Here is a 14,379-nt window from a genome sequence, read left to right as displayed (position 1 = left end):
CTATTATTTAACTATACAGAAGAGGTTTTCTCGAATAGACTGAGGCTATCAACAGTTCCTGAATATGATACTGATGATCTATAAGGACAGCTATGTCTCAGGCAAGGCAGCTGTATTTATATAGTACATTTTGTTTACGCATTTTTACACAGATGCGTAAGAGCCAATGCAGGGCTATATGCGAGTCCTGGTATGAACAGGTCTAGAAGCCTGCCTCTGAGCCTGCACACCAAGAGCTCAATAGCCAAGCAATAGAGGTGCCTTGAAACAGGGGACCACTTCCTGAGACCCCTGCTTACAGCTTAACCCACTTTGACACACAAACCAACAATGACATCCTTTCAAAGGTGCTGAAGGCAGAGAACACATAATAGTGGTTTGACTAAGACAACATTAACTATTTGGATATTTCATGGGAAATTCAGGGTTATTTGTTTGAACTTGAATATAGAGAGGAAGAAATCTGGCACAGCAGATACAGACAGTGATGCGTTAAAGAATGGAGGATTAAGTGTATTCCAAAATAACTGCATCTGTGAACAAGGAATGCAGTTTTTCCACCAAACTCCTGAAACAATCAGTCTTTTCACCTCTGAAAACAGCCTGTTCTGAGTCAAAAGAAGACCATTATAAGACCATGATAATAAAACATATCAAAACATGAATGAATATAAGATATGCATTTGACCACTGGATTTTACACAGTGCAACAGTGCAAATTTAAGTCTATTTGCCAATAAACAAGCCAGGTAAAAAAGACTTTGAAGAAGTCTAGTACCAAAGACCTGAGATCGATAGATACTCAAGTCTGTTGTTAATGTGGATGCTGAGGTACTTGTAGTCCTGCACTATGCCAGCTTCCTCTCCCAGAATACACAGGGGCTGTGTAGCTGTCCTCTTCCTTCTGAGGTCAATCACCATCTCGCTGATCTTGCCCACTTTCAGAAGCAGGTGATTTCTACCAGACAGCTCCACAAAATTGCCCAACAGTGTTCTGTAACTCTCTCCAGTCATTTATACACCCAACCACTGGAGAGTCATCAGAGAAATTCTGCGAATGGCATGATTCAGAGTTCTACTGGAAGTCTGAGTTGTGCAAGGTGGAGAGGAAGGCAGACAGTTCTCACCACCATTTCTGTCAGAGCACTGCCCGGTCAAAACTGCAGTCTGCCTGTCAGATAGCAGCGGCTTCTCCCTCAGTAGCAGTGGCTGGATGGTGTTGAATGCACGGGAGAAATCAAGTAATATGATTCTCACAGTGCAACCGTTACATCCAGTTGCGAGTGAGCTCACTGCAGCAGGTAGATGATATCATTATCCACTCTCAAATGAGGTTGGTAGGCAAATTACAGAGAGCCAAGTGATGATTTCACCTGTGGTCTAAGGTCATCAAAGACCAGCTTTAGGGGAAATATTAGGGGCAGTGAGGGAATGTGGAGGCCAGGGTGCGTACTGCCTGCTGGTCGTTTTTCTGCTGGAGTTAGGCCTCCAGCTTCCTCCTGCAGGAGTCCTTGCACACCCTCAGCTTCCTCCTCAGACCTGAAGCGTTTTTTCTTATTATTAGGAAGTATTTTCAGGTCACTGGTGATCCGGGGCTTGCTGTTAGGATATAGATATAGATATAGATATAGATATGAAGCTGTCTAGATGCACTAACTAACTGGGAGAAGGTTGCGGGTTGTTGAGTTAGAGCAGTTAGACTGGACATCAGCATGCACGCACATACATGCACAAGAATGTAGCTGCCCAGAGCTGTAACATATACATTTTCTCTCTTTGTCTATCGCAATTGATCTTTCAATGAATTTATGTTGATTCTACTGATTTGCAGTCTCTCTCTCTCATAATAATGGATTGTTAATTGTGGAGTAGGAATGTGTAAAATATTATGTTTATGAGATTATGTGATGTTTTGTTTTTCTCTTTCTGTGTCTATTTTGTATTTATTGTGTTGTATTGAGATTTTTCTTAACTAAGGTGGCTGTACTGATAAATGATTGATTAAAGCTCTCTCTCTCTCTCTCTCTCTCTCTCTCTCTCTCTCTCTATCCCTCCCTCCCTCTCTCCCCCTCTCTCTCTCTCTTTTTCTCCTTAGACAAAGCAATGGCAGTTATGGAGGGCAGTAATAAGGTAATTTGCTGTCATTCTTAATGTTTCTGCTCCCAGTAAGGGGACAGGAGTTAACTGAGGAGAATAAAGAAAGGGGAGTTGGAAAGACTCCTTTCTCTTGTGCTCTATGCTTACACAACACGCTCTCTGTGCGAGGCTGAGTGACGGTGTCTCATTTCAAGCTTCAAACCTACTATATGTTGTGGGAGGTCCTGCCTGTCCATTTCAGAGACAAAGGCTAGTAAAGGAGAGGAATGGACAACTGAAAGCGTTACCAAACCAGAGACACACATTTCATAAGGAGCACTTGTAATCAAGAGACATATACAAGTAAAGTGCAGGTAAGGCAAGCCTTTTTATTTATTTATTTGTTTTTCATTTTGTAAAGTCGCTTATTTACACAAGGGAAATATTCTGTTTATTCTTTTTGTTTTGATACTTGGCATATTAAGTAAGAACTTAAACAGAGATCAACATCTGCTTTTAAGATTAACTGAAATAACAAAACTATATTTTTCAAAGCCTTAAACCAGTCAGCAGTAAGCAGAGATGGGCAGTACTTTAATCAGCCTAGAAGAATTTAAATATGTACAGCCTACTTTTTTGTCATTTGTATTTGATCGGTCTGAAAAAATATAACATACTTTGTGATATGTTACTTCTTGAAGCAGTAAGTTGTATTTTAAAACAGCCTAACCAAGCCTATCCAAACTTGAGATTAAAGAAGAAGGGTGTTTTTCTAGCTACATCATAGACTCCAGAAAAAATTTAATTGTGCGATTGTGTTTTAATTTTAATATTTACCCCTTAAGTGATCAATATTATGACAATACACCGTGTCAGTTTAAAGTGTGATGCTGTGTGCCTGAATGATGCTGATGGAAGTTGTGACTTGTCAGCTGATGGCTGTGGAAATGCTTAGCCAAATGAATTGCCCGGTGGATGGATGAAAGCCAAAGTGATATTGTGGTATAGCTAAGCCTGCGAGGAGTGAGGGCTGTCCAAATCCACAGTACATCCACTCCATTAAGAGTTTCAAGCACACTTTGTGCAACACACAATTCACTGCAATTATAAAAACACATCACAGTATATAGAAATATGTAGATGTATGGGCTGCAGAAATAAAATAATAATTAAATGTGCTTACAATTGGAGCCTATCCTATAAAGCTGTGCAGTGTAATGCCAAATATACAGGCTAAGATAAATGGCTGAAAAATATTGAAACAAGTTCTCCCAGTGTAAGTAGGCTAGTGAACAATTTAGTTAGTTATAAGCCAGTCCTTATCTATAAATATTTCTGTATGTGGACGTGTGAAACATACTTGGGGCATGTCTTGGGTCCTGGCATGCTTAAAATGTTGATGGCCAACAAGTCGTAGCATGTACGACTGAGGTCCGCAAGGGTCAGAGTGTAACTGCAGTGTTGCCCTGCGTTCCAAATCGCATACTTATACTTTTTACTTTTAGTATTTACTGCAGCTGCCCTTACAAAGTATGTAGTTTAATATGTATTGGGACATACTAATTATTTTTTTCCCTACTAAATAGTATGGTAGTATGAGTATTGGAACGCAGGGTTGGGCTGTGACAGGGTTTGCTGAAAGTAGGAAAAGCTAAAAAGTGACATCACAGTCATGTGATGTCATGATTTTCATGTAGAATCACATTCAAAATATTGTAATACAGCATCTTCATTTATGGTAATGTTATTATTATATGATTTTTTTTTTCTTTTTCTTTGGTATTTGAAAATTCAAAATACATGTGCTTAAATTCAGTGCATTGTTGACATCAGCATTTTGTAGTTTATTTTCATACATTTGATGAGGATATATTTAGATTTTGTGTCATGTTAGATTATGAAGTTTATTTGCCCATCTCTGACAGTAAGAGATACTTAAAAAAAAAAAAAACCTACAATGAAAAATTGAGATTAAACTGAAATTAGCCACCCTTGAGTGAAAACTGAAATGAAATTTGAAATTATATGAATAACTAAACATAATGAAAACGAAAAACACGTCAGGAAGCTATATTTGTGTACATAGTGTAAATAGCACTGGCAATGTATTGAAGGGTGAGCGCGCGTGTGTGCGTGCGTGCGTGCGTGCGTGCGTGTGTGTGTGTGTGTGTGCATATGCATGTGTCCCTTTATATTTTTGAGCAATGATATGCTCATTTTGAAGGTATAATCCTTTTCTTTTGTCTCAAAGACATTTATCATGCCCTTTGTATTAAAGATGAACCTATCAGAGACATTATTGAGCAAATGGCTCCCAATACAACAGCACGGACACTTCCGCTGGGGTTTTCACATGTGCATGGAAGTGACGTCGTAAATAATGCCGTTGTAAGAACGCAATGTTGGTATATTTCTCTTTGTGCCTTATTGTCTAGGTCATTTTAATCGGGTTTTTGAACGGTTGCCCCTCTCGATGTGATTCCCCGACCGGCTTGAGCGGAGGTGGATGCGTTTTGCGTAACCAAGAAAAGATGGCAGTGGATATCCCCGGGCTGGTGGCCGTGGTGATTTTTTATATTGCCATTCTGGCAACCGGGATCTGGGCGTCTCGAAAATCCAGAAAAGAGGAGAAGAAATGTATTGGCAGCAAGAGCGAGGTCACCATAGTCGGTGGTCGCAACATTAATGTTCTGGTGGGGATATTCACAATGACAGGTAAGATTTGCGAGTTTAGAATTTACATTTTGTGGCTCATGTATGTGCTCATTGTGCAGCTCTGCTCTACAATGTACTTTCCTCTGGTCTGTGCCTTTGTCTAGCCACCTGGGTTGGAGGAGGTTATATTATGGGTACTGCTGAGGCTGTTTATTCTCCTGCTCAAGGTCTCATCTGGGCCATGGGACCTCCTGCTTATCTCATCACTTTTCTTATGGGTAAGCACCACCATGGGCTTGTATGTTCAAACAGCAGGTCAGACACACACACACACACATATATTCCAGTGGTGCCAGCTGTTAATGAGGAAAACTGATGTAAAGGAGGAAGAAGGCAAGAGAGAAATTGGTGAGGTTCAGTATTAGGGGCTCATACTTCAGAAGCTCAATCAGAGGGGAGATAGAGCAGCTCAGACAGGGGATGGACTACAGCCTGGATAAGGAGCTGGGCAGCATCCCAGGAGAAGAAGCATGTGATTCAATAGATGTCAAACCAGTTTCAGTCATAATATGGACTTCATACCACGTGGACATAGCCTTGGCAAGCCGCCATGCTGAAGAAGATTAGCGCAGTATTTCAGAAACAGAGAGAAAATTACGGCAATGCAGTTTCTGACAATTGATAATCGATGTTTGAGTTTGCTCCCAGTGTCATAAAAAAATGCATCTCTGCATACCAGCTGTCAACATCACGTTAGTTACAGTAAAACACTCAAGTAGCAACATTGGTGATAGGAGGTATTTGCAGAACAAAGACATTAAAGGACCACACCAGTGATTTTGTATGTTTTTTGTAATATCTGCAAAACTTATGTACTTCACGTTTCTGCTAATCTATTCCCAAAACAAACAGCAAGCATCAATTCTATGGCCTATGCTTCCTCAAGTAATTAGTAAATAGCAAGATCCAGTTTAATGTAAGCTATTTTAAATCATCACATGGCCTGAGGAACTGTATTTTTAAAGTATTTTTTCTCCCTCGGTTCTTGTTTTGTCATTGTTGTCCTCTGTGTCTTTAGGAGGATTGTTTATTGCCAAACCTATGAGATCAAAGCGCTACTTGACCATGTTGGACCCATTTCAGCATCACTATGGCAACTCCTTCACCACGGCACTGTTGCTTCCTGCTCTCATCAGTGATATTTTGTGGGTTGCCTGCGTCCTTGCTGCTCTTGGTAGATAAATGTTCAGTCCTGTGTCTTTATGTCCAAATTAAATCTCAAATCTCAGTCTCCATGTTGTGCTTCTGTTTCTATCGTAAGTTAATGTCTGTAATTTACAGGTGGAACGATGAGTGTCATTCTGGGGCTGTCCTCCAATGTCTCCATCATTGTCTCAGCAGCCGTTTCTATCACCTACACATTTCTGGGGGGTCTCTACTCTGTGGCTTATACTGACATCATTCAGCTCTGCTTCATCTTTGTTAGCCTGGTAAGAAACAGCAAAGGCACGGGGGTGATGAGCCGAGAACCTTAGTAAAGTCTTAGCTTTGTCTTACTTTTGCTATAAATGCTGTTTTTGTTTTTCAGTGGTTCTGCATTCCCTTCATGCTTCTCAGTCCTGCATCTGCGGACAACGCACACACAGCCTTTCACAACCAGTCAAATACTGGCCCATGGCTTGGTGAACTGAAGCTGGAGGATGCAGGGAAGTGGGCAGATGAGATGCTGTTATTGGTCAGATTTTAGATTTTTAACCGTGTTTTTGTGAGTGTGTGTGTGTGGTATATAGATAGGTACATTATTGCCCATGTTATTCGAATTTTTTGTCACAGTTTGCACAATACACATAGATAAACACAAAATAACAACTCCACATACTGCGCACGCCTCATGACATCACATATAAATAGATACATTCACAAATGCTCCAATTCACCATCATAGTTACACTAGACTTTAATAATCGAGAGTGTGTGAATTAATGTGCGAAAGTAAATGTGAGTTTTGTGATAATAAGTAAACCTTTATAAACCTTTCATAACAATAAGTAATAAAAGCATAAGAGACATTAAGACATTTTCCCCCGAAAGTCTAATAACATACAAGTGCTTAGTTTCTATATATTTCTGTATTTATTGATGTAATATTTTTGTAGGACTAATGCACATATTTATACATAATATACACAATGCACATAATGCACATACTTTTTTGCAACTAGGATTAATGCACAAGTAGGTTTAATGCACATATATACACATAATGCAAATAATTTTTGTTAGAAATTTCTAATTCACATGTCTCTTTTTCTTATTTCTTTTTTCAATTTATTATAATTTCACCTATGTTTATAATATATTCCTCCCTTGAGAATTTGAGCAACTGCAACTGACCCAGCTTCCACTCAGGGATCAATAAAGTATGTCTGATTCTGAATCTGATTCTGAAGTGAAACCACATTTTATCCTAAACTATTTAGGTTAATCACATGAATTATAAATTTGTCTACTGGGTAAACTTGTTCACTGACAAAGCTTGTGTGTGTGTGTGTGTGTTGCAGGCTATGGGAGGGCTGGCCTACCAGGCTCTACACCAGCGGATCCTCTCTGCAGCCTCCTCTGCTCAGGCTCAGATCACCTGTTTTGCTGCTGCTGGTGTAGTTCCTCTCATGGGACTCCCTTCAGTTATCATTGGGGCAGTGGCTGCCTCTGCAGGTACACACCAATGCAACTTCTCATTTATGCACAAATACGCACAAAGACATGCAGACAAGTTTTTTTTTTCAGATGTTACCACACCCCTCCTCCATTCCCCTTGATCGTAAATTCCTTGCAGTCTTCACCCTAACCTTTAGCACTTACTCCCCTCCTCTGTTGTTTCTGCCTGTTTCTCTGTATCAATCTTGTCCTCTCTCTATGTCTCCTTTTCTCCAAGACTGGAATCAGACAGAGTATGGTCTACCCTCTCCTTATGATCGCGGGGAGGCAGGAAGGATCCTGCCACTGGCCCTGCAGTACCTCGCACCCTCCTGGGTGTCAGTGTTAGGAATTGGTTCAGTGGCTGCAGCCGTTATGTCCTCCATGGACTCTGCGCTGCTATCCTCTGCATCCATGTTTACCCAAAATATATACAAGAGGATTTTAAGGACACAGGTGTGTGTGTGTGTGTGTGTGTGTGTGTGTGTGTGTGTGTGTGTGTGTGTGTGTTTGTTAATGTTTGGTTTAGCTCCATGCAGAAATGCAAACCTATTTTAATTGTCCCCTTCCTCCGTCTCTGTCCCTGCAGGCGTCAGAGCGAGAGCTGCAGTGGGTGATCCGTGTTAGTGTGTTGCTGTTGGGCCTGGGAGGGACAGCCCTGGCCTTTGGTGACGACAGCGTGTTTGCCTTCTGGCTGGTGAGCGGGGATCTCGTCTACTGCATTATCCTGCCGCAGCTCATCTGCGTTTTGCACTTTCGCCGTGCCAACAGCTATGGTGCTATCAGTGGCTACTTAGTGGGGATGGTGCTGCGTTTGCTGAGCGGGGAGCCGCTGCTCAGGATCCCTGCTGTAATCTTGTACCCTGGCTGGAGGGAGCAGGACGGGGTCATCATCCAGTACTTCCCCTTCAGGACTCTGTCCACGCTGGTATCTCTACTGTGTATTCTTATAGTGTCCTACCTGGCGGAGCTTGTCTTCTCACATAGACTGCTGTCTCTCTCCTGGGATGTGCTGGGTGTGTTTGGAGAGAAAGAGGAGTCAGAGGACGAGGATAAACCTGAGCACCAAACAAAACCGAACAATATCACAAGTACATTCTTATAGGGTTAATATCAGTACAACACACACCACAATCTACTTCTTTCACTGCAGAGACCATGGACATTATACACTCCCTGACTTTCTGTCTCTGTCTCTCTCTCTCTCTCTCTCTCTCTCTCTCTCTCTCTCTCTCTCTCTCTCTCTCTCTCTCTCTCTCTCTCTCTCTCACTCACACACTCACACTCACACACACACACACACACACACACACACACACACACACACACACACACACACACAAAGCATTTACACCATAGCTTTAAATGATAGGCCTTTGAATTACTGGAATCACAATGATACAGATGCGATAAAAATACAAAATACATAATTTGATATCAGATTACATTGTCTCAAAATATTAAAACCATCCACTTTCCATGGTAAGTTTTTCTAAGAAACAAGTTTTGTAATAGACTGCAAAAAAAAAAAAAAAAAAAGTTATTTATATTTAGACAGCATAAATAAATTCAGGGTTATTAAAAAAAAATATGCACATGTGTTGGATTACCATTAGTGTATTTGGCAAATTACTGATCGTGTGTAGCACATGACAGACCTTTGTGAAAAATCTTGTTTTAAATGCTGTATGCTTTATATATATTTATATTTAGTTTAAAAAAAAGATGATTCTGTCCTCCACAAACATTTATATGACGGCGTATTTGTGCCATTGTGTTTCCTTGTAACCAAATCTGCTTACTGTTATGTATTTGCAGGGGCGCCGTATATGGGGGAAAAGTTAGGACAATTCCAAGGGCCCTTGCCTGACAGGGGCCCCAAAAAATAGGTAAAAACTAATATAAAATTATTAAACCATCAACTAGTAAATATATATATATATATATATATTTTTTTTTTTTTTCATGGGGCCCAAAATTCCTGGCGGCGCCCCTGTGTATTTGTATGAAATCATTTATAATGTCACAACTTCATTTTCTGAGTGCTATGTCTTACATCCAGCTTATAACCCTGCACACAGCAACACTTCCTGTCTTTTTCATCTCTGTCTGTATAACAGCAGTTACATAGCACCACCTATTGCCTGGGTAGGATTAGCTTTCAGAACACAACAATTGTAAAGTATGATCTGACTAATTTGATTTGGTCATCAACTGCAGACTGGATACACAGTAAGCTTATACATCCATGAGTAAAGCAGCGGCGTCTGCAGTGTGTGGCTGATCCAGCCTTGCAAAGCAAAGCAAACTTTTTTTTCTCATACATTTGTGACTTTTTAATGTCTGAAATTTCACGTTTTGTCTCATCAATTTGCGGGTATTTTTCTCGTAAATTTATTACTGTAATCTCAGAAATTCTGACTTTTATTCTCCCAGCTCTGTATTTGTTTCTTTCCCTATAATGGCCCTATATGCCGTCATACATTTGGTTGTTTTATAAGGAGCAGTTTTAAGTATGGCATATAGCCAAAGCAATAACCCTCAGGCAGGCAACTGAGTGAACTTTTTGAAATAATAGATATCTTGATTTAGATAAAACAATTTTCATTTTTTCAGTATTCCTTTAATTTCTTTGTAGCTCTGTTCTCAAGGACTCTCAGTTAGCTACAGATGGGAAGTTATATTGTTTTCTGGTTATTATCTGTGCTCATATGTGATTCTGCATGCTGTAAGTGTTCATGTGGAAAAAAAAACATGTGATAGCAGATACCTGAGGCAGTGTGGTTGACTGCACCTTCCCAGAGTTTCTTCCCAGGTGTGCCTGCTAAACCAAAAAAAGAAAAAAGAAAAAAAAGAAAAAAGAAAACACTGCACAAGCAGATGATATCTCTAAAGGTGGGATTTGATAAGGCACCTTGAAGTAGAACAGGTCAAACACACAGTTTTTGAATCCATACAAGAAAAGAAAATACAAACTCTCTTTGGTCTTAGACAAAGATTGATTGAATCACTTGGTGTTTTTTGGGTGTGTGTATGAGTGTGAGAGACATACAACACATATATAGTCAAGGACATACTCTTTTCATGTGTTATAGCCTACAGTTTTAGGTAGAGTGACTAATAATGCAAAGGTAGGTAGACTTATTACCACTGCTTTTGTTCAGAAAAGTACTAACAGAAAGTGTCTTTCTTTGTTGCCTTTAGGCCACAGTTCCCATTATTTTGAAATCTCCGTGGTAAATACCCATAAAACCACAATGCAATTGCAATGCCACCCGTGCAGCAGCAGATGGCGGCTTTTAAACATGAAGCGGACCAAAACCAAACACGACACCAACTTGATAAGACATGGCTATTTACAGTCAAAAAAAAAAAAAAAAAAAAAAAAGGGCTGACAAGCTGCAATATGGGTGTACAGATTTTAATTGAAGAATTCCATGATTTATCAACATACTTTCACATTTCATTTTTTGCCATTCTGATCATTTTTGTTTTGCATTAGAGTTGCCATTTATCCCGTGTCATAATGTATTAGTAGTTAACAATAAAACAGTGCAATTTCCAGGCTATTATTCAATTAAAAGTCTCTGATACTGAGGTCCTGTCATTGACGCATCTTTACTGAGTTCTTCAAAATGATTTCAACACGGCAGCAATCCAGGATTCCTGTTTATAAACGCAACAATTTTCAGCACGTTAATTAATTTCAGGTTTTGTAGACTCGCTCTATTTGGGATCACAAAATAATGTGCTTTTGATTCGTATTTTCTGGCGGGGCCCGAATCTGCAACGTTACTGGAATGAGCAACAGAAAATAAATAAATAAATAAATAAACAAAATACAAAAAAAAAAACAAAAAAAAAAACAATGTATCACAGCAGGATGTAAATAGGCTCATGACATTTGCAAGAGAAACAGAGGTTATGTTACTGTCTGTACAGTTTGCGAAATGTAGGAATGGTCTGCAGCTTACTGATTTATGTTGAAATACTCCTTTCACATTTTATGCGTTCTTATGCCATTTTACCTCTGCCTCTGTGCCACGGGAAAATTTACACATCTAATATTTGATTGTGATTCAACAGTAGTGTGATGGAATTAGAAAAATATTCATCTGAAAATGAAAGGAGCTCAAAATGTTTATATAATAAATGCTATCTTATCAGCAGTGAAGTGCGAGCACATGACATGCACCTGGTTGGTCAGATGCACCTGCATGACCGGCAAATGCTGCCGGTGCCATTAATAAAACTGCAGTGAGAAACACGCAGGATACGGATTTCCAGCGACGCCCATTCCGCTGCGCCGCTGATGCTTCATGTATGGGGTGAATGGATGATAATGCAGCTCTATCCGGTTACTCGAATGAAGCTCCATGTCAGATTTTCCTTGAGGCCCGTGACGATGGTGTCCGGAACGTAACCTATCGCAGCACCAGTGCACAAAATAGACTGCATGGGACTGAGGGATTGAAAATTCACCTCGCCTCATTAGCAAGTAGGCCTAAGGTCTAAAAAACAAACAATATTTTTCTCAAACAGGCGAGGCCACAACCTTGGAAGGAATTCATGATCCTTCTATGGGCCGAAACCAGCTGTCAAAAACAATACTGTGTGCAAATATTCTTTGTTGAAATTTAGGAAATTAGAGGTTATTTGCCCCAAGTTCTATGGCTATAAAACAATTTAAGTTCCTTTAAACTGCTTATTTGGTCCATTTAATGTTATTACAGCCAAATACTCAATACAAAAGAATACAAGTTCAAAAGAATGATTGTTAAACCACTTTATGAAAGCCTAGTGAGTCCTATTCATATTTTATAGCACAGACTTATGTAAAGCTAATTAAAAAAAAAATCCCATCAGCTTCAGATTAGTGGGTTAGCTAAAAACTGATCTCATAGCCTTACTAAACTGATGTATTAACCTATCCCTATGCCAGTTTATGTTTACATAATCTGTAACAACTGAGAAATAGCCTATATGTAATTTAAAATTACCAGGGATTCCCATGGCTCTTCGTGTCAAGGGCCCATAATTGGATGTATGTTAGGCCATGTTCCATGTTCGGTGAGGAGACATTTGTTACAGAATGTGCTCCTCAGAGGTTTTAGGCGAGAACACAGCATAAAATGTGGAACAGAAACTCAGAATAGTCGTTCCTTCATGCTCTCATTGGGATGACTTCCGGAAAATTAAATTATACCAAAATTCAGCTATTCCTTATGTTGCTTGCAGATCCCCTTGACACCCCTCAGTGACCCCCTAAGAGTCCCAGAGAGAGTTTTTTTATTTTATATATATGTGTGTGTGTGTGTGTGTGTGTCTGTGTGTGTGTGTGTGTGTGTGTGTGTGTGTGTCATTGTTAGTTCATATATTAACCATTTGAAACCCAGGAGCTGGTCTTAAATAGAGCAGCCTTAAATAAAGGTTTTATTTAAGGCTGTCAAATGATCATTTTAAAAATTGTGTTAATCATTAGGTAGTCATGGATGAATCATGATTAATCAAACATTTCAATGCTTTAAGCTACTTGCTTGCTTACTCTTTCACTGCTGCATAGTGTAATAGTCCTCATATAGTGTAACAGGGTGTATATGATGGATTCTGTAACGCTGTATGTTTTTCAGCTCACTGTCTCCAATGACGCTGATGGCCAGACAGTCCATGCTAATCCAATCCACTGACTGCATCGCTCAGCTTAGTCTGTTGATAGATTTGCCCCCTGACTCACTCCACAAGTAGACCAGCGGCGTGTGACAGGGGCACCATCTCTGAATGCACGCACCTGAACTTTAAAGTAGGCTTTATGGCTCCCTGGCCATGACTTTGATTGGCTGGATGGCCGTTCAGTCAAACTGAATCAACCAATGGTTTTCATGTATGCGGAACTCAGTTTTGTTCCATCAATGACTAGGTGGTGGTGGTCTTGTTGTGTGTGTGTGTGTGTGTGTGTGTGTGTGTGTGTGTGTGTGTGTGTGTGTGTCTTTCTAGGGGTGGCCATGGGGGAGGGGCACGTAAAACCTGCGGCTTTGACGCTCCTGGGGGTCCCCAACCCTCACTTTGAGAAGCACACTGGCCTATTACTGATAAAACTCTCAACTTGAAATCAGTGGGCTGCTTTCATTGCTTTCAGTGTGCTGCTGAGGTTTTATAAGCACAGGCAAGAGTGCTGTAAAAATGAAAGATCATTTATAACTTCCTGTACTCCTATTTTGTCTAGTACAATGATTTCCCTAAAATTTGTCCAAAAATAACCAAAACTGTTTGTGGGATTTCCAGTATTGAAAAAAAGTTACTATTCTTCTTCTTCTTCTTCTTCTTCTTCTTCTTCTTCTTCTTCTTCTTCTTCTTCTTCTTCTTCTTCTGTTCACCAATGCACTCCCTATAAACATATGAGAAATGTGTATTGTGTATTGTGTTGTTCAGCATATAGGCAAATATGTATTATCTGTACAAAGTCCCAAAAAAAAAAAAAAAAAAAAATCTTTTAACCCAGTAGTAAGGGAGGCTGGGGTTGACTGGAGCACAGAATATTTGTAACGCTCTCAGTTCCTCCAGCTGATCAGCTGTGTAGCTGTTTCACTGCCACACCCACATGGAAAGAAAGAAGCGCTGAATAAGACAAATTTCTGATTTGGAGATTAGTAGGATATAGGTCTATTTTTAAAACTCAGTATATTCTTTAGATAGCATTCTATGCTGCTGTCAAAATTAGTACATTTAAATATACATTGCACTAGACAGTAGACTGTGGAGGTAAATATCACATGCTTAGCTTATGCCAGTGTCAGTGTTAGAAGTATTTTGGACTGAAGATGAGAATTTTGGCCTCCATCAGCCCCCTTAGGACAGAGGACCTAGCCAAAGCTCTCTGGGGTCATCTCAACAGCAATGTGCCCAAATGAAGTTAAGCCCAATTCTTTCTCTCCATGAAGACTGGAACTATAC

General features: G+C 39.9%; 1 protein-coding gene across 1 annotated transcript; it reads left to right on the top strand.

Moving 5' to 3' along the window:
• Positions 1-2,350: 2,350 nt before the first annotated feature.
• LOC115361313 (high affinity choline transporter 1-like) lies at positions 2,351-10,816 on the top strand. The gene is made up of 9 exons (XM_030054727.1): positions 2,351-2,450; positions 4,512-4,791; positions 4,896-5,009; positions 5,810-5,965; positions 6,073-6,221; positions 6,320-6,466; positions 7,293-7,446; positions 7,667-7,884; positions 8,018-10,816. The coding sequence occupies exons 2-9, from the start codon at positions 4,608-4,610 to the stop codon at positions 8,531-8,533; spliced, it is 1,638 nt and encodes a 545-aa protein (XP_029910587.1). The 5' UTR covers positions 2,351-2,450; positions 4,512-4,607; the 3' UTR covers positions 8,534-10,816.
• The last annotated feature ends 3,563 nt before the right edge of the window (positions 10,817-14,379 follow it).

Source organism: Myripristis murdjan, chromosome 6, assembly GCF_902150065.1.
Source record: "Myripristis murdjan chromosome 6, fMyrMur1.1, whole genome shotgun sequence".
Lineage (NCBI taxonomy): Eukaryota > Metazoa > Chordata > Actinopteri > Holocentriformes > Holocentridae > Myripristis > Myripristis murdjan.
This window is presented reverse-complemented; position numbering and strand designations above follow the sequence as displayed.